The sequence below is a fragment of the Crocodylus siamensis genome, chromosome 12 (genome assembly GCF_052110815.1).
Source record: "Crocodylus siamensis isolate JL-2025a chromosome 12, ASM5211081v1, whole genome shotgun sequence".
Taxonomy (NCBI): domain Eukaryota; kingdom Metazoa; phylum Chordata; order Crocodylia; family Crocodylidae; genus Crocodylus; species Crocodylus siamensis.
Genome location: NC_143406.1, coordinates 36,637,405 through 36,663,910, shown reverse-complemented (window position 1 = coordinate 36,663,910; position 26,506 = coordinate 36,637,405). Strand labels below are relative to the sequence as shown.

The following is a 26,506-nucleotide window of genomic DNA, read 5'->3' as shown; positions in this document are numbered from 1 at the left end:
AGCTAAGACTTGCAATTTCCCCCCTGAATATAATTATCCCTGAATGAATTTGGCGTAAGTGGAAACTAATCTTATTGATGTAGCTCTGACAGCATACTTTGTGTGTCAGCCATATGAACGCCTGTTTGGAGGTAGGGATCCCAACATGATGGAGAGGTTCCAGCTCCTTTGTTGTGGTCCCCGTACAAAGGCTGAATTGAACCTCTGAAATCACATTTCTAACAGTGAGTTGAACTGTCCCTAGTATTCCCTTCCTTTGAGGGTCTGACTACTGAGCTTTTAGCATACTGACATAGGCCTGCTTGGGCATTGATTGGGCTGGCAATTTGAAATGTGTGTGAAGAGAGAGCAAAATGATAGCGGTTAGCTTGTGGTGGTGTCCAAGGGCCCAGTCCTTTTCCTGCTGAATTGAGCAAAGTTTGCTGGTGGTGTCCATAGGAGCAGGACAGGGTGGTTACAATAGGAAACAATAGTGGTAACGATCACCGAATGCCTTCCTTCTTAATGGTGGTCATTCTTTGTGTGCATACTTCCACCTGCGTAAGCCCCACACTAAGTATCTTTTTTGTTCTCACTAAAACAACACTGTTTCACAACAGAAAGTCTCTGGTGCCTTTGTTAATGAGACTTCATGACCCTTATGTAGTCCAATTATAACTGGTAACACTGGACAAAACAGAGCAAATGCAGTCTATGCCCCAGCCCACCTCTCAGTTGCTGCTAAGCTGTTTATTTGCTGGTGGCTGGTTCCTGCAAAGGGTTGTTGCATGCACCTTCTATGGGTTCAGCGCAGCCCAAAGGACAGCCTGGTTCTGCCAGCTGTTTGGTAACCTGGAGGGGGTCAGCTCCTTGGGAATTACCTAGCATGAGTGCACACCCTTCCTCCTTTCTTGCCTGCCACCTGCCCTCCAAGCTATAAAGTCCTTGGCAGTTGTTAGCAGAATTTGGTCCTTTCCTGTCATCCCTGCTTGTTTTCTTGTCTTAAAGAAATCTGAAGAGACAGTACTAGGCCATCAAGAAGTAAATTCTCTTTTTTTAAGAGCCTGGGCTCTTCCTGTAGTGAAGAGCATCTCCTTCTCATTTGTGGGGTAGATGTCCTTATGTGTCTGTGCATGAAAGGGAGATATGGAAATGAATTATCTGTGGCTTGCCTTAAAAACAAACCACAACCATAAGTAATAGCGGCCCTTGCTCCTGTAAGTATGCTGCAAATCTCCTTGTCCTGGCATTCCTTGCTTATTTCACGCTTGGATTATTGTGGTAGCTTTCTCAATAGATCTTTCCTCTGGCCACCTTCTCCAGGCTTGTCAAAAGCTTGTGGCGCAGTTAATTTTCCACTAGCCCAGGCTCTTCATTACGTATCCAATTACACTGGCTGTCCATTAATCCTGTCCTTGTTACTGGCTGGGGGAAACAGCAGAGAAGAACCAGAAGGTACAGAAGCCACAAAAATTGAGCACTGCTGACTAAGGTTTGGAGGGTACCTGTGATCCAGGCCAACTTTTTGCATGCAGAATTGTGCATGGGAACCTCCCTTCCTTAGCTGCATGCCATCTGCTCCTGCAGGCTCTGGACAGAAAGCTGTGGAGGAGCAGCTAGTTGGAGTAGTTGCAGAGGCACGGACCTGTGTATGTTGAGCCTGGAGTTGTCTGCCCTGGACAGACAGAACTGGCTGTTTGCTCCAGCCTCACCCTTCCACCCCTCCCTCCTGCCGTTTTCTCTTTGGCTTCTTCCTTCTGGCTCTTACTCCTTCCCTTCGCCCCATATGGATGATCGCTTCTGTAGCTGGCAAACTGAGTTATGGTAAGGCTTTTTAGCCATAGTCCAGGCCTTCCCGGGACCAAGCAACAACACTGAACAGTGCTGCTGTGGCTCTGGGCGGCGCGAGTGCTGTGACTGGGCAGTAGGTGAGCACCGGTTTTCTTATAGGGAATGTGGCTGGCAGAGTGCCAGGGGATTGGTGCACCAAATAAGGGATTCTTGGCATAGAGACAACGGTTTGGACAGTTTGGGATTAAAAAATGGATAAAAGTAGCGGACAAAGAGAGAGGGTGTGTTTTGTGTTGCCACCCTGGGGAGAGAGGAGCAACCTTGGAATTCTTGTTCGAACAAGGGGGATTCCAGAAGCGAACGCCCCCCGCGCCCAGCAGAGGGGCGGAGGCCAGCGCCCCCAAAGGTCGCTGCTGTCATGTCTAAGGAACCGCTTCTCAGGTCGTAGTACAGGGAGGAGGCTGGGAATAAAGCCTAGAGGCACATCGGACGAGTTGCAGTGTCAGTCCTTGGAGGGCTCTGGCAAAAAGAGCCCTAGTAGTGACACCCTTCCAACATAACTCACTCAAAACAAGAATGTGAAAACAATATACCATTTGCAGCCACCCAGTTCTCTTTGCTTATGTTGGTACCCCCTTCCCCACACTGTGTTTGTGCCTTCCATTTAGACCGTGATGTCTTTGGGACAGGGCTCATATACGGCTCTGGGAGCAGTACCTGGCACAACAAGGTCCTATTCTTGATTAACCATTATGCACAACAACAAACCTGATAACAGAGGGACCTTTGTGAGCTGTCTTCTCTGTATTTTCCATGTCTTGACATTTGTCACAGATTCAATGGCAGTCAGCTCAGCCTTTTCTTTACACAGTGGAGGATGTGGCCAGGTTTTGATTATTACAGAACTGTAATTTGAAGTGTCGCTGCATCACCAGCATGTGCACAGGAGATTATAATGTGTTCCTCTGAGGTTTATAAGTCTCTTGTGAAGAAAGGGTTTCAGATGTCCAGAGACTTTTATTAAAGTTGTGTTTCTGGTATGCAAAGCGTTAGCAGATCTCTTTCCCTGGAGAAAACTTCTCCAAGAAGCTGCACAGGATCAGCTGTCATCTTCAGTTTAGAAGTTGATGGTCTCTTCTTACCTAATACTTGACTGGGTTTTAGTCCGTCTCATCTGAGCCTGCTCTCGCATTTATTTTTGGTGCTAAGTAAATTCCACATAACATGAATAGATCCAGGCGGAATCTCATCACAGCCACCTTTATGATGGTGCTCTGTTTTGTCCTAAAAATTTACTGTGAAGAGATTTTGCCTATAAAGCAAGAAAAAGGGTTTGATAAATCAGTGGTCGCCTAACAGGGGCTCCATAACTGACTCATATAGAAATGTCACTGTTACGGATTCCTGTAGATATTTCTTTGTCTGGTATAACATTACAATAAACTTCAAGGAAATGCGTGGCTAATGTTATCATACTGATATTTCACCGTAAAAAGATTCAACTTGTATAGGCAGAGGCTGGAAAAGGTTTTGGTGTAATGACATTTTTCATAGTAATGGCTGTTGTCCACAGGGCACTGTGTGACTAATTGCCAGTGGCCTGGGTTTGGAAATTTTTTCTGCTAAAATGGTCTTTTTTATAACAAGATTACACCTTTAATCATACTGACATAGGATTTTTTTCCCCTCTTGATTTACAGGAATCTGAGAATGATGTAGCAGTTGTGGGGGAAAGAAAAGGAAACTGTGATGAAATAAATATAGACAAGGTATTGTCTCAGTTATATAAATTCTGCAGTTTTGTGTAAAGCCTAATATCTTCCTGTCAGGGAGGTATCTTTATACCTAATAAAGAGCATGATCACACACAATCTATGCAAGTAAGAAACAATAATAAAAAAAAATTAAATGGCAGTCTGTGCCAGTGCTACACAAAATAGAGAATTACTTAGCACATGGAAAACACTGTACCTTCTGCAGGCCAAGGCCAGCACATAAATCTCAAGTGACAGGTAAAAAGGGTTTGAAGTAGCATATCAAGATTGAATGTTTGGTAGTCTGGCCCCTGTCAGCCCAGCTGTTACCTGCAATCAGAAGGATTAATATTGATTGATAACTGCAAAATATTTGCTTTGTGTGATGCTTACTTGTAAGAAATGGTAATATCTGAAACTAATGGGGATTTACCTTCTGAAACTATGTGCAAAAGGAAAATGCACTTATGCTGCACCTAACAATAGAGATTGGTTTTCTGATTGCCGCCTTTACCTTCATCTTTATATTGTGAATTTAGTTAGTAAAACGTTCACACAAAAATACACTTTCTTTACAGGCAGTAAATAACTGCAATATTTTTCCATCTTTTAGTTGAGAAGGCAAGCCCTGCAAGAAGAGATTGACCGAGAATCTGGCAAAACTAGGGGTTTCAGAAGCAAAGTGCAATCTGTACGTATGAACTTAGAGCTTGTTCTTATGAGATAACATGGCCCAAAGTAACCCCCCATCTGTATGCTAGTCACGTGCACTGCCTGGCACACCAGCTTCTCTTCTGATTGCAAATTTGAGGTCGTGCTACAGAACAAATTAGTCCAATCTCAAGAGAGGCTGGGAGCAGACTAGTGAACTCTAGCAGTAGTGGGGATTGTACGGACCTCTAAGTCCCATCATTAGTCCTGAAAAGTAGCATTTTTCCTTCTCTCTAGAGAATTAGCCAAGATAAATTTGCTGCTAAATCATTTTCTATTTATTGTGGAATATAAATAACACTAGTCCATGAATAGAGCTGTCATTGGAACTAGAATTAGTACAACAGCATGTCCCTTGTATTTGGAAAAAAATCTAACCTTTTGAAACTTCAGGAAAACTCTGGAAGTGTGATGCTGTAATTCTTGATGGCTTTAATATACTAAAGTTAATCCGATATAACTCCAGCGATTTCAGTGGGTTGCCAGTACAGACACATCTGACCTAATTGTACGGTGCTTTTAAATTGCATACCATGAGTTGTGGAAAATGAGCGAATTGCTGAACCCTGACATCTGTCAAAAGGAATAACCACTTGCACCTGGTTTTTCAGCAGTGGAAGCATAGAGCAAGGTGGTAGTCCCAAACTACTGAGTGCAGCATTTAGCCCATCCAGTGTGTTTTAAAGTCTCCATGTTAGCTTGGCAGGCATTTGGTCATTCCTGAATAGATGCTGACTGTATCTGTCAAAGTACAGAAGCCTCTGTACATTTAACCGAGGGAACAGAGAATTTGACAAATGTATTTGGGGAAGAAAGTCTCAGATGAATAATTCCAGCTAGATATGCAGCTCAAGCTTGGTCAGGTCAGTGAGAAGACAAAAAATGGATCTCTCCTTCTCCACCCAGTCAGTCATCTTTTAACTGTTCACATTTCCCAGGCACTTCTCAGTTCCTTGCCTTCGCATTTCCTGCTCCCTGACTCCAGGAAGATTTAGCATGTAACGTGTGTCAGCTGCTGCAGTAGCTTGTGTTTACCGAGGCTAATAGGATGCAAAAGGGGAGGGGGCCTTACTAATAGCCAGGATTATCTCAGCTGTCTGGACTGCAAGAATAGGCTGCCACTATTCCAGGAAAGTATGAATTCACATCAAACAAATGGTAGAAACCGTAGAAAACACTCATGCAAATTTTTGCATAGCTTTAGGGGGAGGACTGGGAAATGAAGTCCCTGCTTTTATTTTTAAAGTTATGCTTTAAAATTGTAACAGCCTAATTGACTCTGAAGTCATTCAGAAAATGACATTGTTGTCAGGGAATCCCAGTCCTTTGATGCTGATCTATCAGTGGTTATTAGCACATTGAAGAATAGGAGCCATGAAGACTAATTAGTAAGCTTCACAAAGACCAAGCTGGAAATGCTGCAGTAAAAGCCATGTATAGTAATTGCCAGTAGTTACCTTAAAAAATTATAGGGTTTGAAAAGCTGTAATTATTTCTGCATCTGTGCTGATGTGCATCCTCCATCCCAGAGTAAGAGAGCAAGCATGCCTGTGTCACAGACATTGGCTTGAACCAGCTGTGTGACAACTTTACTATTATTTCTACAAAAGCTGAAATATAAATTGAAATGATGCTTCACTTTGAACAGGATAAAAACTGCATACTACGGAAATCCTGCTTTTAAAAGCACTATTTTAGTCTGCTGAATGGCCATTACATGTTTTTAATTTATAACAAGCCCTTGTAGCTTGTTGCCAATGCTGAAATTCTTGTATAGTATTGCTGTGTAACTTCTTGGCTGTCTCAGTAAGGCTAAAGGTTTTGGTATGAACCCAAGGGTTGAGTTGGATGGCTTTCACATAAATTGAATTCAAATTCATGGGTGGAATTCTAAAGTTTATCCAGCTCTCAGTTTCTTAATTAGGCGTCAATTAACCAGCACAGTTCCATTTAGCTAGGCAGCATCCAATTTCAAAGAGTGATATTGAAGTGTCAGTCATGTCAAAAATAAAACAGCTGGCAATTACATTGTGGCTCCCAGGCCAGCCTCAAGACCTGGGTAAAGAGGCTTAACTGATAATGCAGTGATCTTAAATAAACCAGAGGTGGGAAGAAGGAAAGTTGCTTCCGATATAACCTCGTGTCCATACATACAAAAGTAGAAATTTTGCTTTTACCCTTAGGCAGCTTGGCCTAAATTTAGCTCCCAAATAGTTTGGCATTTAGCACATAGTAAAACTGAATCTGGGAGGAGCAGATGTACGATTTAGCTAAATAAAGAGAGGACCCTAGATGAGATGCTCTACTATGTAACACTGGAACTGCTGGGAGCTCCTGCCTTCATTAGCAGCAAAATCCAGAGCTAAATAATGAGAACTAACTATCTACATTGGTGCTGGGCTTATGAATGAATGATGCATTTCTGTTGTGAGCAGTAGATAATCAGTAACGAACTGGGGAAGAAATCATGTGATTGGGTGCCTATACACGTACAGTGAGGCTGCTCCAATGCACTACAATTATGTAGTAATTACAGTGCATCGAAGCAGACTTGATTAATCGAGACTGCAGGAGTGTGTTAATTAGTGCGCTCCAGCAGACTCCAGTGTCACATTTATCAGTGTCCCCACCCCCACCTGAGCATAGCTAGAAATGTCCACTGTTCTTAGCAAAGCTAACTTCATTAGAAAAAGTTGGTACTGCCTAAATCTACATAGGGAAATGAAAAGTATTCACCATAAGGTGACAAGTCTGAAATCTGCTCTTGAAAAGACAAATGGCAAACTAGTTAGTAAAATTGAAGAGTGGCCTGTAAAGGCCCTCGTCTTTGAATGGAGAGGTGTCCAGATGGTAGAGAAGCTGAATGCCAAGAAACACTGAAGACAAAGACAGGAAATACAGGTGATGCAATGACTACAGCTCAGCTCTACAGAGTTCTTGTGGGATTACCCCCTACTCCTCCCCCATTTTTTTTCATTATGTTCTTAAAATTAAGCACATTTTGTTCCATTTGACATGGCAGTTCTCTATTGGCTTCAGAAAGACAGTAGTTATTGAACATACCCTGGCTTATCTCTGGAGGTTTGCCTGGGGCCTTAGTCCACAAGACAGACTGTAAACATTATGTAGTTGAAGGGAATTCTGTAATTGCCCTTAAGTGGCTTATCTATACTGCAAACCAGTGGACAGTGCTGCAGTATTTCTGCACAGGCTTTAGAAGGGTTGAGGCTTTAATACTAAGCAACGCCAGAGTGATATTTAACTTTTTTCCTTGCCCTGCAGAATTTCTCTACTGCAGGCAATGGGTATAAGTGTACAAAACATGGTAGTAATCTATGACAGACTGGACTGGAAAAGCAGCAGCAAGTATTCAGTGATCGATCCCAAGTGTTAACTCCTTGCCTGGCTAATTAGTAGCTGTACCTTTTCCTTTATTTCATTGCAGGCTACAGCATGCAAAGTACTGTGTGCGATTGAGCACATTGTCGCATAGGACCTTACATTTGCAGTTAGCGTGGGTGAATGTTAGCGCAGCAGTCAAAGCCCTATGGTCTGCAAGAAGGTGGAATGGCAGCAGTAGCCATACCCTGGCATACTGCATTTTCTTGGAACATCTGTTGATTGCAACAGTTTGCATTGGTGTTATTCAGTTTTACTGATCTACTGAAGGAAAACCTCATTAATAATCTTGTTCTGTTTTGCAGGACACCAAGTTTGGCCAGTGGAGCACAGCTGCTTTTGAAACGTCAGATGAAAAAGCAAAGTTCCTCAGACTCATGGGTGGTTTTAAGAAGGGCTCTGCATCAGTCCAAGATCCACCAGCCATCACAGAGAAGCCAAACATGGCTTTGAGCAGGGAAGGGGAAGAAAAATTAAAGCAGTCTCTGCATATGGAGTTTGAGAAAGCCATGAACTTGAAGCACCACAGAAGAGTTGGCCTGGGATTCCAACCTGTCGGCAAAAAGATATACATAGACAAGTGTGCTTCTAGATCCATCAAATTTGAGGACTGAACTGTGCAGTATGATGGAAGGGATGAAAATGCAGCATGGAAACTCGATTGTTACTTGCCACAGCTGTTTATTTGGAATAAGCTACGGAGCATTTCAAACTTACGTTCAACACAAAATTTGCAACTTTTGACACAACCTCAAGTGAGGCAGTGACTAGAAGCCTCAGTGCACACGGGGGATAGGGACCTGCCCAAACACAGCCCGGAAGTCTTCTAGCATGACTCCTTCAGCAAAGGTTTGAGGCTTCAGCCATAGCTGGGGACAGGTTAAAGTTTGTAAGTATTTGTTTACTTTTTAGAATGAAGACTATTGTAAATTCTTTTTAAAACAGATTTTAGTGACTTACAGGGGCTCAAAGGTTAAGTAAAATCCTCACTTTTCTGCAGCTGTACCTCTGAAAGAGACCTGATCAGAGGGCTACTTCTTTTCGAACAAAGTTACCGTTATCTTTCTTAAATGTTTAGTGTTACCCCTGTAGCTAACAAGCATTGTTGACTGTTCTACTTGTTTTAAATCTATGTTCTGATGCTTTGCTTTAAGGGCTAATTCCTGCTTCTGGTCAAAATCCAGTTAAACTGTTGTAACAAGATGTGGCCCCAGATTTGTCAAACTGTGGGACAGTCTTGTAGGAAGCAAAGGAATTTTTCATAGCCATACAAAACTTGTGCAAGTTAAAATCACAGAACAACTGGAATAAAACTGCTATTTATTTACCTCTGAATTATCTCCTAGCTGTAGCGTTACAACCCAACAAGAGAGCACAAAATATGAAATGCAGTTATAAATATTCATGAATAGAGCAAATGCACAGATCCAAACCAGAAGGATTTGGTATTTGAGAAGCTTTAAGTGTTAAGTGGCCGATGGTTATGAGCATGCAGAAGAAAAGTAAGAGCTTTCACTTTTAGTACAGCTCTGGTTCTGAAATGCATGGCAGAGTAAGCAGTTGTTATGCCGGTGACTTTCACCATAGAGTAGCTCACTTTGCAAGAAGAGACTATTTATTTTCTCCCCTTACTAGCATGTTTGGATAGTCTCAGCTGTGCTGAGGCATTGTTGATCCTCATTGTTTTTCCTCTTACCACAGAGCAGGCTATTCGGGCTGTGCAAAGCTTTGGGTAGTGATTCAATTCAGAGGAGATTCAGCCCGATTGGTGGCCAAATCTCCAAATCCGAATCAAATCAGGGGACCAATTAAAAGGCCCGAAATGATTTGAAGCTGTCCAAATCTTCAGAAAAGATTTGAAGAGCTTCGATGATTCAGATAGTCCCCGGTGGCTGCAGCAGGGACCTGCAGCTGGACTCCAAGCTGGTAATTGGGGGAGGTTATTGGAGGATGCCTCCCAGCCCCTGCCCACTCCCCCAGTTTCCCCCCCATGGCTGCCCTGCCTGCCCCAGCTCCCCATGATTTAAGAAAAGCCCCTACTCACTGGGTGCTGCTGGGGGGGGCGGGGCAATCCCTGCTGCCCCATGCTGCATGGGGGGCTGTCATGAGCCCCTCTCCGCTCCCCCAGTGTCCCCCATGGCTGCCCCAGCTCCCAGCCCTTTAAGAAAAAAGGATGAGAAAAACCCTGGGACTCACCGCTCCTGCAGCAGCCTCAGACGACTCCCGCGGAGCCCCCCCATGCAGTGCAGGACAGTGGAGTCCAGGGGTTTTTCTCTCTAACAAAAAAAAGGGCTGGAGCCACAGTGGGTGGGGCAGCCATGGGGGGTGCTGGGATAGCAGGGGGGGTCAGGGGGCTCATGCAGAGTCCCCTACGCAGCATGGGGCAACAGAGATCATCCCCCAGCCCTGCAGCACCCAGTGAGTCAGGGCTTTTTTTCAAAGAGCTGGGGCAGCCATTGCCAAGCTGGGAGAGCGGATGGGGGGTGTGCCTGGCTGATTCAGAGATTTGGCTGAATGGAATTGGGACAGTGATTCAAATCACCGAATTGAATCACTGTCCCAAATCAGCTGAATGTGAAGTGAATATTAGCTGCTTCACACAGGCCCACAGGCTACCATCAAACTGCTTTCATCTCCTTGCTAAAGGGGTAAAACCTGCACGTGTTCAAGGAAGGCATGGATCACACTAAGAAGCAAGTAGGGGGATCCTGGCTGTTGATGTTCATCAGAACAAGAGGGGCTATATATGCACAGGTGCAAAATGAGCCACGGAAATATGGTGATTTGTCAACTCCCTAAGCTAAGGCTGAAACATGAACTCATGCAGTGCCCCCTCCTCCCAAGGAAGACATTCTGGACTGTAATGCACTTACATCTGTATCTTTAAGTGATGCCTTACTTTCACTGGGATTGTATGGGTTTAAAACCAAGAGTATCACTTAAAGGCAGGTTTACACATTGCCTTGCAGCTGGAACATAATGCTGTTGAGTAAGGAGCCCATAATGCATGTCAGCAAGGAGCCCAGTTTATTCTCTCTTAGCTAAATTGGTTCTGCAAAGCAGTGGTCAGGTACACAATTCATCCAGCAGAAGGAACAGCAGAGCCAAGTAGCTTTAGTAATTTTTCAGGGCAGACACCCACACTGACCTTCCTACTTTTATTCGGGCTGGCCCCTGCACTCATGGTAGATGGAGTCTCACCTCAATTATTTTGAAACCACACGCGTGTTGTAAAACCAGGTAGTGACCAGCAGCACCACATTCCTCCATTGCCTGAGTAAAGTCCTATACTGTTTTCACAGATCTGTATATATTTATATATACAGAGGTGATCTGATGGCCACCTATAAGTTTATCAGGGGTGACCACCAGGATCTGGGGGAACATTTGTTCACCAGAGCACCCCAAGGGATAACAAGGTCGAACGGTCACAAACTCCTGCGAGACCATTTCAGGCTGGACATAAGGAAGAATTTCTTTACTGTCTGAGCCCCCAAGGTCTGGAACAGCCTGCCATCAGAGGTGGTTCAAGCACCTACATTGAACACCTTCAAGAGCAAATTGGATGCTTATCTTGCTGGGATCCTATGACCCCAGCTGACTTCCTGCCCTTTGGGCAGGGGGCTGGACTCGATGATCTCCCGAGGTCCCTTCCAGCCCTGATGTCTATGAAATCTTATAGTGAACATTTTTATTCTTTGTACCTAAGCTTCACTTTTACTTTGAAACCACCTGTTGGCTTATTTTAAATGAGACTGATGCCTGCCTGTTTCCAGACTAGCTCAGAGGTACCTAGTTATCAGAGAAATTTTGCCTGTGACAATTACACAGCTAGTAAGGGAGCCTGTTAAACTCCATTCACAAAGCAGGGGGATTTGTGGGGCGACACTGAACTTCCCATTGCGGATCTGTCTGCCCCTCTCAAGCGGTTTCTATTTCACCCATAGCTGCTCCACTTGGCTGGTGGAGCTCAGAGACTGGGGTAAACCTGGTTCAGATCTCCAGACAAAATATTGTGTAATCTGCACATTAAAGTGAGCTTAGACAAACAGGTATGCTGGTGCCACTACTGACAATGTGTGCACCTTCTCTATAAAAGACAGTGCATGGTGAAGCAGCAATGCACCAAGTGTTACATTAGTTGTGACAAGGGATGGCACCACCACTTTCTAAACTAGACCTAGTTCAGTCCCTTTAAGCCAATGCCTGGTCATTAATTACATCTTCTGCATGAGTTCTGCTTTACTAACAGGCGTGAAAGAAAGTAAGGACTCAGAACAAGGAAGGTGGTTGATAGGTTTGGGGAACTGCTTGTGGACCTGCCATAAATCATTTGCAGGCTGACAGCAACTCTGGAAGTGGCTGCAGTGCTTTGGAAGATTTAACTGGAAGCTGGAAGTTAAGAACAAACAGAGGATGACAACACTTTACAGGTCAGGCTGTGCGAGCCTGAGCTCACTAGGGTGCAGGGCTGTGCAGTGTCTCCTTGTCTGTACCAGCTGTACAATCCTGGTGTTTTGCACTATCCTTGTATCAGCAACCTGCATCAGCCATGCAACCAAAGGGACAAGCATCCTTGTACACTTTCTACACAGCAGTCTTAGAAGAGAAAGATCACCACTGTACTGTACAAGGAAACAGCAAGCCCAGTAATGACAGTACAATACTAAATGTGTAGAGCAGATATGTACCTAGTGTGAATTTACTGGATTCTAGAGGAATTGCTCTTTGGGTAAAACATGCCCAGGCAGATAGAAGTTATGCATCAGAAGTAGCCACGTTCTGCTGCTTTTTGTCGTCTCTGCCAGGAAGCTGTGCATGGGAGCCAGGGTGGGTGGAGGTGGGAATATGGCCTGGGCTGCCCCAGGTAGGAGCAGGTGGGGTTTGGCCCCATGCAGCGTGCCATGGGGGCAGGCATGGGCGAGGTTAGGGGGTGGCAGACTGCACCTGCACCACACTGCCCAGGCACGTTCTGTTGCATGCACCTCCCTTCCCTCCTACCACCCACACACACCCACACACACACCCACACACACACCCACACACACACACACACACACACACACACACACACACACACACACACGATGAGCTACTATGCAATCATCTCTATATACATTGCTCAAAAAAACCTAAACCAGGTCTCTTTTAAAAAAAATAATGACAGTGTGTTATAGTAGATGTTTGATTTTTGATATATGATTTTTTTTTTATCGGTAATTTGTTAAAATAACATCTGAAAGATTTTACATGTGTAGCTCACAACAGCTCTCAGAAACTCATTAAATGGCCCTCCAGCCAAAATAATTTCCCACCCCTGAGTTAGAGCCACTGGTGCCCATATGGATTTATGCTTCTGCCAGACTGTTTCCAGTATCTGGTCTTGGAACAAGCAGCGCACAGATCGTTCCGTGTGGCGCAGCTATCAGAAACTCTTGTAACAGTTACATACCCTACACAATTGGTTTTGAAAAACCTAATTTCCAAACTTCATTTTAAAAATTAAGCATCCAGTTACTCATTTAGTCTTCTATAACCCTTCAGTGTGAGCTCAGTATTACAGCATGGACAGTTTGTGTCCATCGACAACTGGACCCTTTAATATAATCATTACGCAGTCAAATTATGTTGCACAGAATCCAGTGGTTGCCTGGCAACTGTAGCAGTCATTCACCACCTCAGGCCAATCACTACATCAGTCGACTTCCTTTTTTCTTCAGTATCAGGGAGGCTTCATCCACTTTTAACTCACGTAAGTGGTACTATTGAAAATACTGAACCTCTGCAAAGCAAGTAGGAAAAAACACTGCAGATCTAGTACTACTTGCAGTCGTTGCCTGGATCAGCTCCTGCACTCTCCAGCTAAGACTTGTCTTGGGGCTTTGAACCCCTTGTTTTAATCAAAGGTGTCACTTGGATCATAAAGGAGAGTATGTGAAAAGTCAAATTAAAATACCAGACCAACCAACCTACATTAAACATTACACATTCCCTCACTCCTGGAGCAGTTGTTCCAAAATTTCACTCCTGTGAACTAGTCACCCCTTCATATAATTTTCCAACCTCTGCACAAGGCAACATTTTTATGTAAAATTTGCTTCCATTATGTAACTCATTCCTAGTCATTTCTTGGAAATTAGCTCAGTAAATTACCTGAACTCACAACCAAAACTAAAGCACAAACAGCAGTTTGCAACCTCGTATCATGGCTCCTTGCCAAAGATGAGAAACAGTAGAGTAGGATTTTTAGGCAGCATAAAAGCAAAGGTAACAAATCACAGGATTTCAGTCACATGATGACTGCATTAGTGAAAAAGAACAAACAGATGAACTAAACTGCACATTAACAGTTTTATTCAATTATATGGTTCATTTTGACTGAATACACAGAATTTCTCTGAATACATTTATATTTTCCTCTGAAGACTTACTGATTGCTGGATAAAATGGAAGAAAATTACAGAACAGTTTTAGATTAAAATGAAGCTATAAACATGTCTGTAACCATGTATTACAAGAAGATTTGTTCACAACCAGAAGAGTAGTGTCTCAGCCATGTCCAGATTCTACTGGAAATGGACATATAAATGCTGGAAACAATCCGAAATAAGGCATCTGAGAACTATACATCTCAACTAGAACTAGTGCTGATTTCTTTAAGTAGACTGTTATATGAAAACATTGCTTTCCACATAGGAGAACAGGCTGCCTTGCAAATGGGAAGCAGTCGGGGGCTTCTGAATTTATGTGTGGATTTCCTTCCTCTCTTGTTAGAGTCAGGTCAGATTAGGGGCTGGAAAGTTATATACCATCATAAATTTTAAATATGCACTTTACTGGGTCTATGTTAGTATTTAAATCAGAGTTTAATGGCACATCTGGAAACAAACAGAGTTCAAATTATTGTAGCTTATGTCAGGAGTTTAACTTTTTACCTTTGTCCCAATAAATGTTACATTCTAAGTGAAACTTAAAAATAAAAATACATTAAAACTTCAATGAAAACCCAGCATAAGCCACATTTTATGGACTTGGCTTTCCGCCCCTCTGTACAGATGACTCCCTGGGAAGGGTAACATTCATCAGGTCCTGGACTGCAGTGGGAGCCTTAATGTCAGCTCGGCAAAATGACTCATTTCAGGTTGTTTGCTTCGCTTCTTGATGTATTCTAGTGTTTTAACCTAGAAGAGAGGAGAAGCACAAGTTCTTACATATGCTTTTCTTGAAAATGAATTTCTGTATGGACATAAGAAAGCATTTCAGGTACTGAAAACTATTCTCCTTGCATCCAGAATTTCAGTTCTCTTAGACTGAATGGAAGGGTGAAATATTTTTTTAATGCAAGGAAAGTGCTCAGGCAGCCTAAATATAAAAGAGTTTGTGTTACCTAGGACTCATTCTTAAGGCATCTTCCAATCAAACAGTTCTTTAAAGAAATCAATATGCTCCACATAAATGACAATGCTTTCATTTTAAGGAAGGAAAGTAATCAGTTATCTTTTTCACAATTATAAGTAAAAGATGCCTAAAACAACAAAGACCTGAGGAAGGCACTTTGTGCTTGAAAGCTTATCAGATGTTTCCCCAGTAGTACAGTTGGTCCAATAAAACATTACCAAGAGAACCCTTTTTCCCTGAAGAAGGCACGCTCCTCGCTGTCCTTACCATGGTCTTGGTGTCAGCAAAGCCGTGCTTCTGAGCAAGGTTCCAGAGGTTGACAGAGAGCTGGTTTAGTTTGTTGTTCCGTAGATCTCCGTGAGCTAGGATGGTATTAAAGAAATAAAGTGCCAATTGGCTCTGGCGTTTCAGGGCCTGCAGTTAAAAAAAAAAAAAGCACACACAACTTTTACAGCCAGCCTGCAAACAAGTCACATTCTGTAAGATCACACACTTCCAGGGAATCATTGCACTGACACCTGGACACATGCTCTGTAATTCAAGTCCTAAGGGAAGCTAGGACTTTGGTGCCTGTCCTCCCTGAAATCTTGCCACAATTTGACTAAAAATGTCTAGTCATTCAGCCAATTCTAGACTAAGAGGGGGTGCAACAGAAGTTGCCCCGGCTCCAGTCTTTCCATCAGGTGTCACTTGGGCTCAGGGACTATGTACTTCGACAGCTTGCACCCTGGACTCCTGAACATCATCAGCACCACCACCGCTCTGCTGTTCTTCATGTTCTCAGTACTGAGTGCAGCAATGGCTCTAATACCTTGCAGGACTATTCAAAAAGTCCCATGATCCATCACTTCCAGTAGAATCAGCTGCACATGCATTGAATCAAAAAGAAGGTGGCCTGTCCTGAGCATCCTTATTCTTGCAGCTAAATACAGGACAGGAAAGAAGATGCTACCAGCTGAACATGCAACTAAATAGCAGTGTTAGGCACAGCAGCATGGCCTCAGGGACTAAACCTACGAAGTCCCATCCTTTCCATTCAGTGGGTTTAATTCATGGCAACTAGTAGTAGCAAAATTGTGAGAACAGCATAATACTGGATCTTTACAACTGCATCTAATTTTCTGCCACTCATGATTTTTTTTGCTCATGCTGCTCTTTACATTGGGAAGTTCTCCAAACCTGCCATATGCCAATCTGCTGTCCAAAAACTCTGGACAACATGCCTGTTCAGTGACTCGGAGCCATCCTACAGTCCTGCCCAGTGGACTTTGATGGCAAATTCCCAAGACAAAGGGGAAGTCTATTCTTTGTTTAACCAGTTGATCTGCTATACAAGCTTATGAGAATCTTATAAAAAATGAATAAAAAGTTGAACTGGCAAAGTTAAATATTATGTTGTACTGACTTACATAGTAAGAGGTTAGTCAAAACTGATACACATCATGTGGGCTCCTTTTCAGTAGATGTACATCTTCCTTAAAATTTTGTTACAAAAATTCTAGGTCACTCAGCATGTTAAATACCCGCTTCATGTTAGTGACAGTAACATACAGCTTCCCAGTACATTTATATACTGTAGGACAGGTTGGCAATGTTTTTGGGCAGTGCCAAAAATACCCACAACCTTGACTTGTAAGATGTTGGCGTGCCAGCGGTGGATGGCAGGGGAGCCACCAGGGGCCCAATCCTTGTGGCAGCGCAGCCCCAGCCCCTTACTCACCATCCACTCCAAGATGCACAAGTCAAGCAAAGTGCCTTTGCATGCCATGCTGGCACCCATGCCAGGGGTTGCCTATCCCTGCTGTAGGACCTTTCATCTCAACAGCTCCCAAAGCCTTTTGCAGCCTACCTACAAACATCATTTTAACTGCTGTCAAAATGCAACCATCCCTGGACACAAGCATGCCCCTTCGGTCTGCCCCAGTAACACTACACCAACCGAAGACTAGCAATGAAGACAGCAAATTCTGAGGAAACTACGAGTTGGCAGAGAGTAATTAGAACTGAAATACTGCCTGAGCACTGCAGTTTGTTCAACACCAATCCTGTTGAAAGAAAAAAATAAAAGCAACAAAGACTGTCTGATGATGTTATATATCTGTATGCATACAGGATGGTTACACTGCACACTTAGTGGTCTTCTACATGTAAAGAACTATTTTAAATTTTAAACTATTTTCAGCTGTGATTGGTGTCATTTTCCCCTCCAAATCAGAGTGACCAGCTATGTACTATTTTACACATTTGGATTCAAGAGAAAAAAGGTCCACTTTCACATTTACAGTATTAATAGTAACCTTAGTGGAGAGTTAGCTTCCTGGGCAGAATTCAAGAAAAATAGGTTAGAGATCTCTCTCCCATGATATACCTTACTGTGCTGTTTTTATATACAAGTCCGTGCGTATGTGCGCACGCACAGTCCCAGTTAATTTCAACTTCAGCTAATATGCAACATACACTTTAGGATGCAAAACTTTCAGGACAGTCCATCAGAAAAAAGGGACAGTCTGTAGTTTAGGTATTTAGGCAGGCACACAATCACAGATAGAGGATGGGGATCCAGTCAGGTGTCAGATACCGTAAAGCTAAGAGACGCACAGTCTTAGGAGGAGAGGCAGCAAACCTTGTCATATAAAAAGAAACAATAATGAGAAACATAGAAAACTGGATTAGGATCTTCCAGAAGGTCTGTATAACATGGCACTGACCTGAAACCAAAGTGAGAAATCCATGTCAGGATGTTGCCAATTCCATTGACATAATCAAGATGGGGTTGTGGGTGGTGTTCCAGCTCGGGAGGATATTTATGGGCAGCACAGACAAGGGAATGAACTGAGATTTTGGCAGCAGCGTAAGTCATGAGACTAACAATTCCAATTCCCACACCAAAGAGAATAGTGAACAGCCCTGCTAAGCAGGCATTTTCCATCGACTTTCAATGCTGCCGACAACACCAACATAAAGAAGCAAGACCCCAGAACCTGCTATGGCCCTCCTGTCCTACCCACTCCAGGAAAGATCAGAATATCTTCATTTAACGTTGCAAAATGGAGAAAAATGTCATCTTTTGCATCTTAGACCAGATACACTTTCATACCGTGTAACATCATGATTGGAGCTGCCAACATTCATTCTAGTCTTCCAGTAAAACCTGCCAGTCTTCCACTGACATCTGCACCTTCAGAAAGCATCGTGCCAAAAGCAGCATAAGGCATTTGGAGATTCAGAGAGTTGCTTCCTCTGATATGTCTGTGCTGTTGTCACAACAGTGGAGTTTGGAGATAACCAAGCTAGTTTAAACCAGACAGCTTGGAGACCAGTCTACTTGTGCCCACACAGAAAGCAACATGGGCTAACACAAGGGGGGAGACAACTTTTTGGCAGGTGTGCCACAAACTAGCCTTGTAGCCACCCCAAGTGCCACCAGATCCCCTTCTCCTGCCCAATCTGCTAAGCCTGCTCTGGGCACCCTACCTGACGTGCTGCTCTGCTTTCTGCTTCCTATACTGTATTCCCTGCAGGTTTTACTGCCTTGCTTTCTGCTTCTTGCCTTTTCTGTTGCTGTGCTGCCTGTTCCCTCCCTTATCTGCTGCATGCCACACACAGAGGCTACCTGTGACACCTGTACCACAGGCTGGCCACCCGTGGGCTACATACTCTGCATTTGGGGCAGTTACTGCAGCATGTGTTGACCTCGCTGCTCCTATGGCAAGAATGTTCTCAGTGTGCAAACTATTAGGTAAAAGATGGCTTTGGTATTTCTACCTTGCACTGCAGTCACAACAGCAACAGTAGTGACAACTGTGAGATGCCATGAGGGACAGCTTCTCTTCTCCTTTCATATGGAGTCCTTCAGGGCCTTACTAACATGTCTTTTTGGTCATTAGGGAAGATCCTAAGATGCTAGACGAAGGTCTGCATCTGTAATCAAGTTGATAAGCAGCACCGTTACAGAGGTGTTCCAGCATCTGGGGTAAACCAAGCAGCTGGATCTGAAGGCAGCTGAGGCAAGCACAGGCTAAGCAGGAGGTGACCCTGACTGGAAGAGAGGAAGCATAAATGATCTGGTGGCAGCTGTGAGCTTGTCATTTTGTGATCAGCTGTCCCGTGTATTAACACCATGCACACACTAAGCGCAGTCCTCCTCACTCCCCCTGCACATCTGAAGAGTAGCTGTAGCCAGAACTGCCTGTTTCAGAAGTCCCAAAGATGGAGTCCCATTACTGTGAAACAGCAACCTGATTTTGTCACTTGCACCCTAGAAGCGCGCTCCAGCATAATCAACGTTGGAGCTACTGCGGGGTCAGCAGCAGCTTGCTTTCCCAGGAAGGCAAGCTAATGAGAGCTTACTACTGCAGGGCCCCATGCTCTATGCTGCCAGGCAGTCAGGCTCTGGATCACTTCAAGGCCTCAAACTTAATTTTTAAAGTGCCCATTAAAGTCATGTTGAGCTTCTCACATTTTCCCTCGGCAACCCCTCCCACAAAAGCAGTGCTCCGCATGGCTCAGATCATAGAGCAACATTGAAAAGCTGCAGCTGTCTTTTGCTAAAGGGCTTTGGCTGAAGACCTCTACCTGTGGTGATCAAAATGGCTGCCACTCTTGCCATTAATTAGCAATGCATACACGTCCCATGGAGTAAGCCTTCCCACATAACAGCAAGCTGCCATAATGACCTGGCTGTATTTCTTCGGGAAAGGGGGAGTGGGGTGGAGGAATATGACTTTCATTTCTAGAAGCTGCAGCCCACTTTTGTTTTGTACAAGAGACTGCTCAATGGCTCCTGGTCAGGGAATCAGGAGAGACAGCTGAAATGAAACATTTTGAGGGGTTGTAAACTAACTCCAAATTGCTGGCAGTTCTGAAATTCACTCACCAAAATGAGACCATCTCCTCTGAAGTGCGATTTGAGTAAGGACTGGAAAAAGTCTGGACTTTTAGTACTTGGAAATAACAAGGAAACAGAACTGAAATAGTTTACTTCTGGTAGCTCCCTCTGTTTGTCGGATACTTTCCAAACCTAGGAGAAGGCATGGTACATGTCCTGGGAAGTTAAGTAAACCATTTGAATCCTGTACTAACCAACTTGTAGTGACGGGGATTTAGAATCGTTTTAGGAAGAGCTTCATGCCCTTAATATCTTTAAAATAAAAAATTAGAACTGTTCTGTACCTTACCTGCAGCTCACGACTCATACGTGCAGTCAACACTCATCCAGGCGCAGTTGTCTGTGATGGGAAGAGTCACTGTAGTAAGGCCTTTCAGTTGAAAGGACCAGGACCAAGTGACCCAGAAGGGACTGTCTCCCTTCCCTCCACAAGGCTCACTCTTAGAATTTAATGTCTCTTACAAACTACACAGGAACAAACTCATGGACAACTGTCACTCTTAACCAGAAGAAGGACTGTGGGTTAGGCTACATGGGGGGCAAGGAGAAAAGGATTTGGTGGTAGGGGTCTGCTACAGACCCCCACATCAAGGGGAAGAAATAGATTTGGGGCTCCTGAGGCAACTCTCAGAGACCATAAAAGCTAAAGAGGCGGTGGTCATGGGGGACCTAAACTACCCGGACATCTGCTGGGAGACACAGACAGCAAAGTCCCACCGCTCACGCAGGTTTCTAACCTGTGTACAGGACCTCCACCTGACGCAGGAGGTACATGGTCCCACTAGGGGGAATGCCTTACTGGATCTGGTATTGGCAACGGGGGATGACATAGTAGGGGACCTACAGATCGGTAGCCATCTGGGGGACAGTGATCACCTAAAAGTACAATTCAACATAAGGCGTCGAGTGGGTAAGGTAACCAGTAGGGTGAACGTGCTGGACTTTAGGAAAGCTGATTTCAGCAAACTCAGGCGATTAGTGAAGGATGCACTGCAGAGCAGTAGTTTTGAAACGATGGGAGCCCAAGAAGGGTGGCTGTGCCTTAAGGAAGCTATCCTTCTCGCACAAAGCGAGACGATCCCCGTGCGAGGTAAAAGAGGGAAAGGGGCCAGGAGGCTTCCCTGGCTGACCAGAGAAATCCAGGGCAGACTAAGGGCCAAAAGGGGAGCACATAAAAAGTGGAAACAGGGAGAGATCACCAAAGAGGAATATACCTCTTCTGCTCGTGCTTGTAGGGAGGCAGTTAGACAGGCCAAAGCTACCATGGAGCTGAGGATGGCAACCCAAGTAAAAGACAATAAGAAATTGTTTTTTAGATATATAGGGAGTAAAAGGAAGGCCCAGGGAGGAACAGGACCCCTGCTAAATGGGCAGAAACAATTGGTGACGGACAGAGGGGACAAGGCTGAACTCCTCAACGAGTTCTTCGCCTCAGTGTCCCTAAGCGAGAGGCACGACAAGTCTCTCACTGGGAGTGCAGGGAGGCAGCAGCAAGGCACCAGACCTCCATGCATGGACCCTGAGGTGGGGCAGGGTCACTTGGAGGAACTGGATGCCTTTAAGTCGGCAGGCCCGGATGAGCTCCATCCGAGGGTACTGAAGGCACTGGCCGACATCATTGCAGAGCCACTGGCGGGAATATTTGAACGCTCGTGGCGCACGGGTCAAGTCCCGGAGGACTGGAAAAGGGCCAATGTGGTTCCCATTTTCAAGAAGGGGAGGAAGGAGGACCCGGGTAACTATAGGCCAGTCAGTCTCACCTCCATCCTTGGCAAAATCTTTGAGAAAATCATCAAGGCTCACATTTGTGAGAGCCTGGCAGGACAAATTATGCTGAGGGGAAACCAGCACGGGTTCGTGGCAGGTAGATCGTGCCTGACCAATCTAGTCTCTTTTTATGACCAGGTCACAAAACGCCTCGACGCAGGAGGAGGGGTGGATGTCGTATACTTGGACTTCAGGAAGGCCTTTGACACGGTATCCCACCCCATACTGGTGAACAAGTTAAGGGGCTGTGACTTGGATGACTGCACAGTCCGGTGGGTGGAGAATTGGCTGGAGGGTCGCACCCAGAGAGTTGTGGTGGATGGGTCGGTTTCGACCTGGAAGAGTGTGGGCAGTGGGGTCCCGCAGGGCTCGGTGCTTGGACCGATACTCTTTAATGTCTTCATCAGCGACTTGGACGAGGGGGTGAAATGTACTCTGTCCAAGTTTGCAGATGACACTAAGCTATGGGGCGAAGTGGACACGCCGGAGGGCAGGGAACAGCTGCAAGCAGACCTGGACAGGTTAGACAAGTGGGCAGAAAACAACAGAATGCAGTTCAACAAGGAGAAATGCAAAGTGCTGCATCTAGGGAGGAAAAATGTCCAGCACACCTACAGCCTAGGAAATGACCTGCTGGGTGGCACGGAAGTGGAAAGGGATCTTGGAGTCCTAGTAGACTCCAAGATGAACATGAGTCGGCAGTGTGATGAAACCATCAGAAAAGCCAATGGCACTTTATCGTGCATCAGCAGATGCATGACAAATAAGTCCAAGGAGGTGATACTTCCCCTCTATCGGGCGCTGGTCAGACCGCAGCTGGAGTACTGCGTGCAATTCTGGGCGCCGCACTTCAAGAAAGATGCGGATAACCTGGAGAGGGTCCAGAGAAGGGCCACTCGTATGGTTAAGGGCCTGCAGGCCAAGCCCTATGAGGAGAGATTAGAGAAACTGGACCTTTTCAGCCTCCGCAAGAGAAGGTTGAGAGGCGACCTGGTGGCTGCCTATAAGTTCGTCAGGGGGGCACAGAAGGGAATTGGTGAGTATTTATTCACCAAGGCGCCCCCGGGGGTTACAAGAAATAATGGCCACAAGCTGGAGGAGAGCAGATTTAGATTAGATATTAGGAGGAACTTCTTCACAGTTCGAGTGGCCAAGCTCTGGAACGGGCTCCCAAGGGAGGTGGTGCTCTCCCCTACCCTGGGGGTATTCAAGAGAAGGTTGGATGTGTATCTAGCTGGGGTAATGTAGGCCCAGCACTCTTTCCTGCTTATGCAGGGGGTCGGACTCGATGATCTATTGAGGTCCCTTCCGACCCTAGCATCTATGAATCTATGAATCTATGAACCTGAAAAGGGGAGGGGAGAGCTGCTGCGAAGAATCACAAGCTGTTACCCTTTAATTGTGTGCCTGCCCCTGCAGCAACATGAACTAAGTCACTGTAACTTTAACTGAGCTACTCTAATGCTGATTTTGGAGCAAAACCCCACAGTTCTGCATACAAGATGAGTGCATGTAGATAGTCACTGAGCAGACTATTAGCCTTTATAAAGAATCCTACACTTCAAAATAGCATTCTTGCCCACACAAACACAACCTCATGACAGTTTTCCAGGAGCTCAGATGTTTCAGCACAGATGCCATAGCAGCTCAAAAAGTAGCAGAGTTAAGAGAGGTTAAAAGAACATAAAAAGAAAGGAGGGGCATATTACGGTAATATTTGATGCATTGCTCTGCCCCTAAATTGCATTTCTTGTGAAAGTATTGTATTGCAAGACAAATCAGTGCCCTTTTATGGGCTTCAGATAAAATGAACCAAGGAAAACCAGTATCACAAGGGATGTGGTTCATGTAAGCAAGCAGCCTAGTATGCATATAATAAAAGGTCATCAACACTGAAGTAATCAAAAAAAAATCTTGGGTATTTGGTGCCATGTGCTCCTTTAAAATAGATAGATGTGACTGTAATAGTCATTCCCAGCCCCCTAATTCCTCAACAACAGAGTTCTTTAATAAGCAAGAGTTGATACCTGGTCTTAGGTAGTGATTTTCCCCCCACAAATCTCAGCACACTTCACAAAGGCTGGCAAATATTCCCTGTTTTACATCTGAAGAAGCTGATGCAAAGCAAAGGGACTTGCTCAAAATCACAACCTGGCACAGACAGAGCCAGGATCAGAGAACAAGTAAGTCCCCTTTGATCACGTGTCCAGTGTCCTGCTTACCATCCTATACTGCCTCCTGCTTCAGTGAACTAGCAAGAGAGGCTCTTTTAGTATTCAAAAGATCAACTTCCAAAGAGCTAGATTTCCTGTGATCACAAGGTCCAATCCCAATAGGACCTGCTCAGCCACCTTGGTAGAATGACAGATTGCCATGCGTGGGTCTTCAAAAAAAACATCTTTAATACCAAAGCTCTGTGTATTCTTCAAACTCGTTAACGATCTCATGGCACTGCACAAAAGTAAAAGTCTCTTTTGGTGGTGCAGAGCACTAGTTTGCTGTGTTTCACTGTGGTGCTATATGTACGATAGTTCATGCTTCACTTTGGAGTGTACCACTGGATAAGGGTGAGGTTTGTTAATCTTATACTTACTTCATTAGGAAGCATAAAGAAGCAAAAGAAAGGATAATGTTGTTCAGTGCAGTACCTGGGCTCCTAAATGCATATTGCTCAGTACATTTTTGGAGGCAAACCTTATGGGTTACCCTCTTTGAAGCCTAAAATTTACAACCAGCATTTAAGTGGAAGGAAAAAAAATCCCCTTAAACTGTATTTGACAAGTAGCTAAATAACACAACTTAAGTGCAGCCCCTGAGTTTCATCATCTTTCTACCAAGGATTTTTATTTTCCCCATACTTTAGCCCAGGGCTGTCCAACTTCTAAGCCCTGCAAAGGCTGTATGCCATGTGGGCCTCACCAGGCACACCACAGGCTGCCAGGCCACACCACATGCTCCCCTGCTTCGAATAGGCACCACCTTGCACATCTGCACCAGGTGCCTGCCTACTGCCACACTGCACCCCCACTGCTGCCCCGACCCCCCCTCCTGCCATGCATAATGCCTGGAAGTACTCCTAGCTCCTGCTGTGCCATACTGCAGCAGCTGGAGAATGCAGGAAGAGCCTGAAGACTGGCTGCTGTTGCAGGTGGAGCAGTGAGGGGGGCCGCAGTCAGGTGGGAGCTCACGGGCCACAGCTTAACCCCTCCTGGGCCACAGGCAGCCTGTGGACAGCCCTGTTTTATACTATAAGCAACAAGTTGCAAGAAATACATGAGTCTAACAGAGGTGATTAAAATAAATAAATAAAAATAATAATAATAAAAAGAGTTGCTGCCATGAGACATTAAACTCAAAACCCAACACGGCTTCAGGGGTCTTTGCTGTGGTGTCAAGAGGTGACTTCAGTAACACGGAGAGTGCCAGCCATCTTCCAGTCACGTCAGACTACTTCCAATCTGCGTAAACCCCAAATCAAGGATTCCATTATTCTGACAAGAGCTTTGATATAATCATTCCAAAAAAAGGTTAAAAATAAAATGATTGCTTTCCTGTACCTAAAGCAAATATTCTGCAGTCATGCTTTTCTCTGGTATTCAGAACTATTATAACTCAAAGGAGCTTTCACTGTCTTTAGTTCAAAGCAGGCTAGCTGGTCAACTCTCACTTAAGTCTAGTCAAGCAATGTCTATTTAAGGCTACTTTGGTTCTGACAGTGAAGAAAGAACCTGGGGCTGAGGGAGAAGTGAAGACAGGGTTAGATGAGGAGAGAACTGACAGCTGAATGAGAACAAGAGCAGAAGGTAGCTGAATAAACCTTAGCTACGTATGTCTACACAGCAGTCAAAGACACTGCAGCGTACTGCAAAAATACGCAAGCTAGCTCTCCTAGGAGCACTGGCAGTAGGCTGGCTGTGGCAGCACAGAGGTCAGTGTAGGCTGCAGAATCTGCCCACGCAGCAGCCTGCGCCGAGCTGCCCGGGCAAGCTAACCCAGGTACTGGGGCAGCCTACTGTAAAGCTGGCTTGGGCGGCTCTTCCCTGCACTGCAAATCACTGGTGTGACTGAACTGTCAACGTGCCCTGCATTACAACTTGAGGAAAAACAACAGCTGAGCTGGCACCAGGGCAGTAAGAATTTCCTCAGTCCTACTAGACTGCCTGGGCCATGTACAGAACACAGCTAAACACTCAGCTCTTCAACAGGACAATAAAATAGCAAGGGGATCAGTTTTACTTTACTCCTCACTGACACTATTGTCTACCTAATCCGAGTGTAAATACCCAACTAAAATAGGACCATATACCTCTCTCTAGCTTTTCAAATGTCCACAGGGTTTCCAAAAGTCAAAGCATAGCTACAGTCCACTGTCCTTAGGAACAGCTTGTTTACTTAGCCTTGCAAGTGATTTTATGTTGCACTTCAGCAAAGATTAGAAGAGATGTACCTCATCCTTTCCAAGGGTCTTGAGGTGGTCCAGGATCTGTGTTATCACCGTCTCACACACCTTATTAATTTCAGCTAGGAACTTGGAGTCTCCACCATAGAGGGTATCATTGGAATCAACTGCAGAGGCAAGCATAAATAAATCTCAGCTTAACAGATGGTTATAAAAGTTTGTTTACTACAAAACAATAGCACATATCTAGACAGTATTGGTTTGGGAAGCTGCAAAACTGGTTCTTCATGAATATGAAATCTTCTTTAATCATCAGTCACTTTTGTAAACTCTCTCTTGACGATTTTAGGACTGCCGGATTGTGACAATAGGCATGTTGCCTACTTCAAGTTTTCAAAAAGATACACTTTCACTCTCTAC

General features: G+C 44.7%; 2 protein-coding genes across 5 annotated transcripts in view; one reads left to right on the top strand and one right to left on the bottom strand.

Moving 5' to 3' along the window:
• KNOP1 (lysine rich nucleolar protein 1) overlaps positions 1–26,506 on the top strand; it is a 38,138-nt gene that overhangs the window by 6,624 nt on the left and 5,008 nt on the right. For 2 of the 4 annotated variants that reach the window (XM_090023742.1, XM_090023740.1), the window contains exons 3-5: positions 3,471–3,539; positions 4,138–4,215; positions 7,940–12,921. In XM_090023742.1, the coding sequence (XP_089879868.1) occupies positions 3,471–3,539; positions 4,138–4,215; positions 7,940–8,248 (456 nt within the window). In that variant the 3' untranslated portion in view covers positions 8,249–12,921. Of the gene's footprint in view, positions 1–3,470; positions 3,540–4,137; positions 4,216–7,939; positions 12,922–26,506 lie in introns of those variants that run through there. The other 2 variants (XR_016438660.1, XM_090023741.1) reach the window with 2 other exon arrangements.
• The window catches only part of VPS35L (VPS35 endosomal protein sorting factor like), a 100,180-nt gene continuing 87,645 nt past the window's right edge, over positions 13,972–26,506 (bottom strand). The window contains exons 29-31 of the mRNA XM_090023739.1: positions 26,135–26,253; positions 15,300–15,446; positions 13,972–14,815 (exon numbers count right to left, since the gene is read on the bottom strand). Coding sequence (XP_089879865.1) covers positions 14,717–14,815; positions 15,300–15,446; positions 26,135–26,253 — 365 coding nt within the window. The 3' untranslated portion in view covers positions 13,972–14,716. The remainder of the gene's footprint in view (positions 14,816–15,299; positions 15,447–26,134; positions 26,254–26,506) is intronic.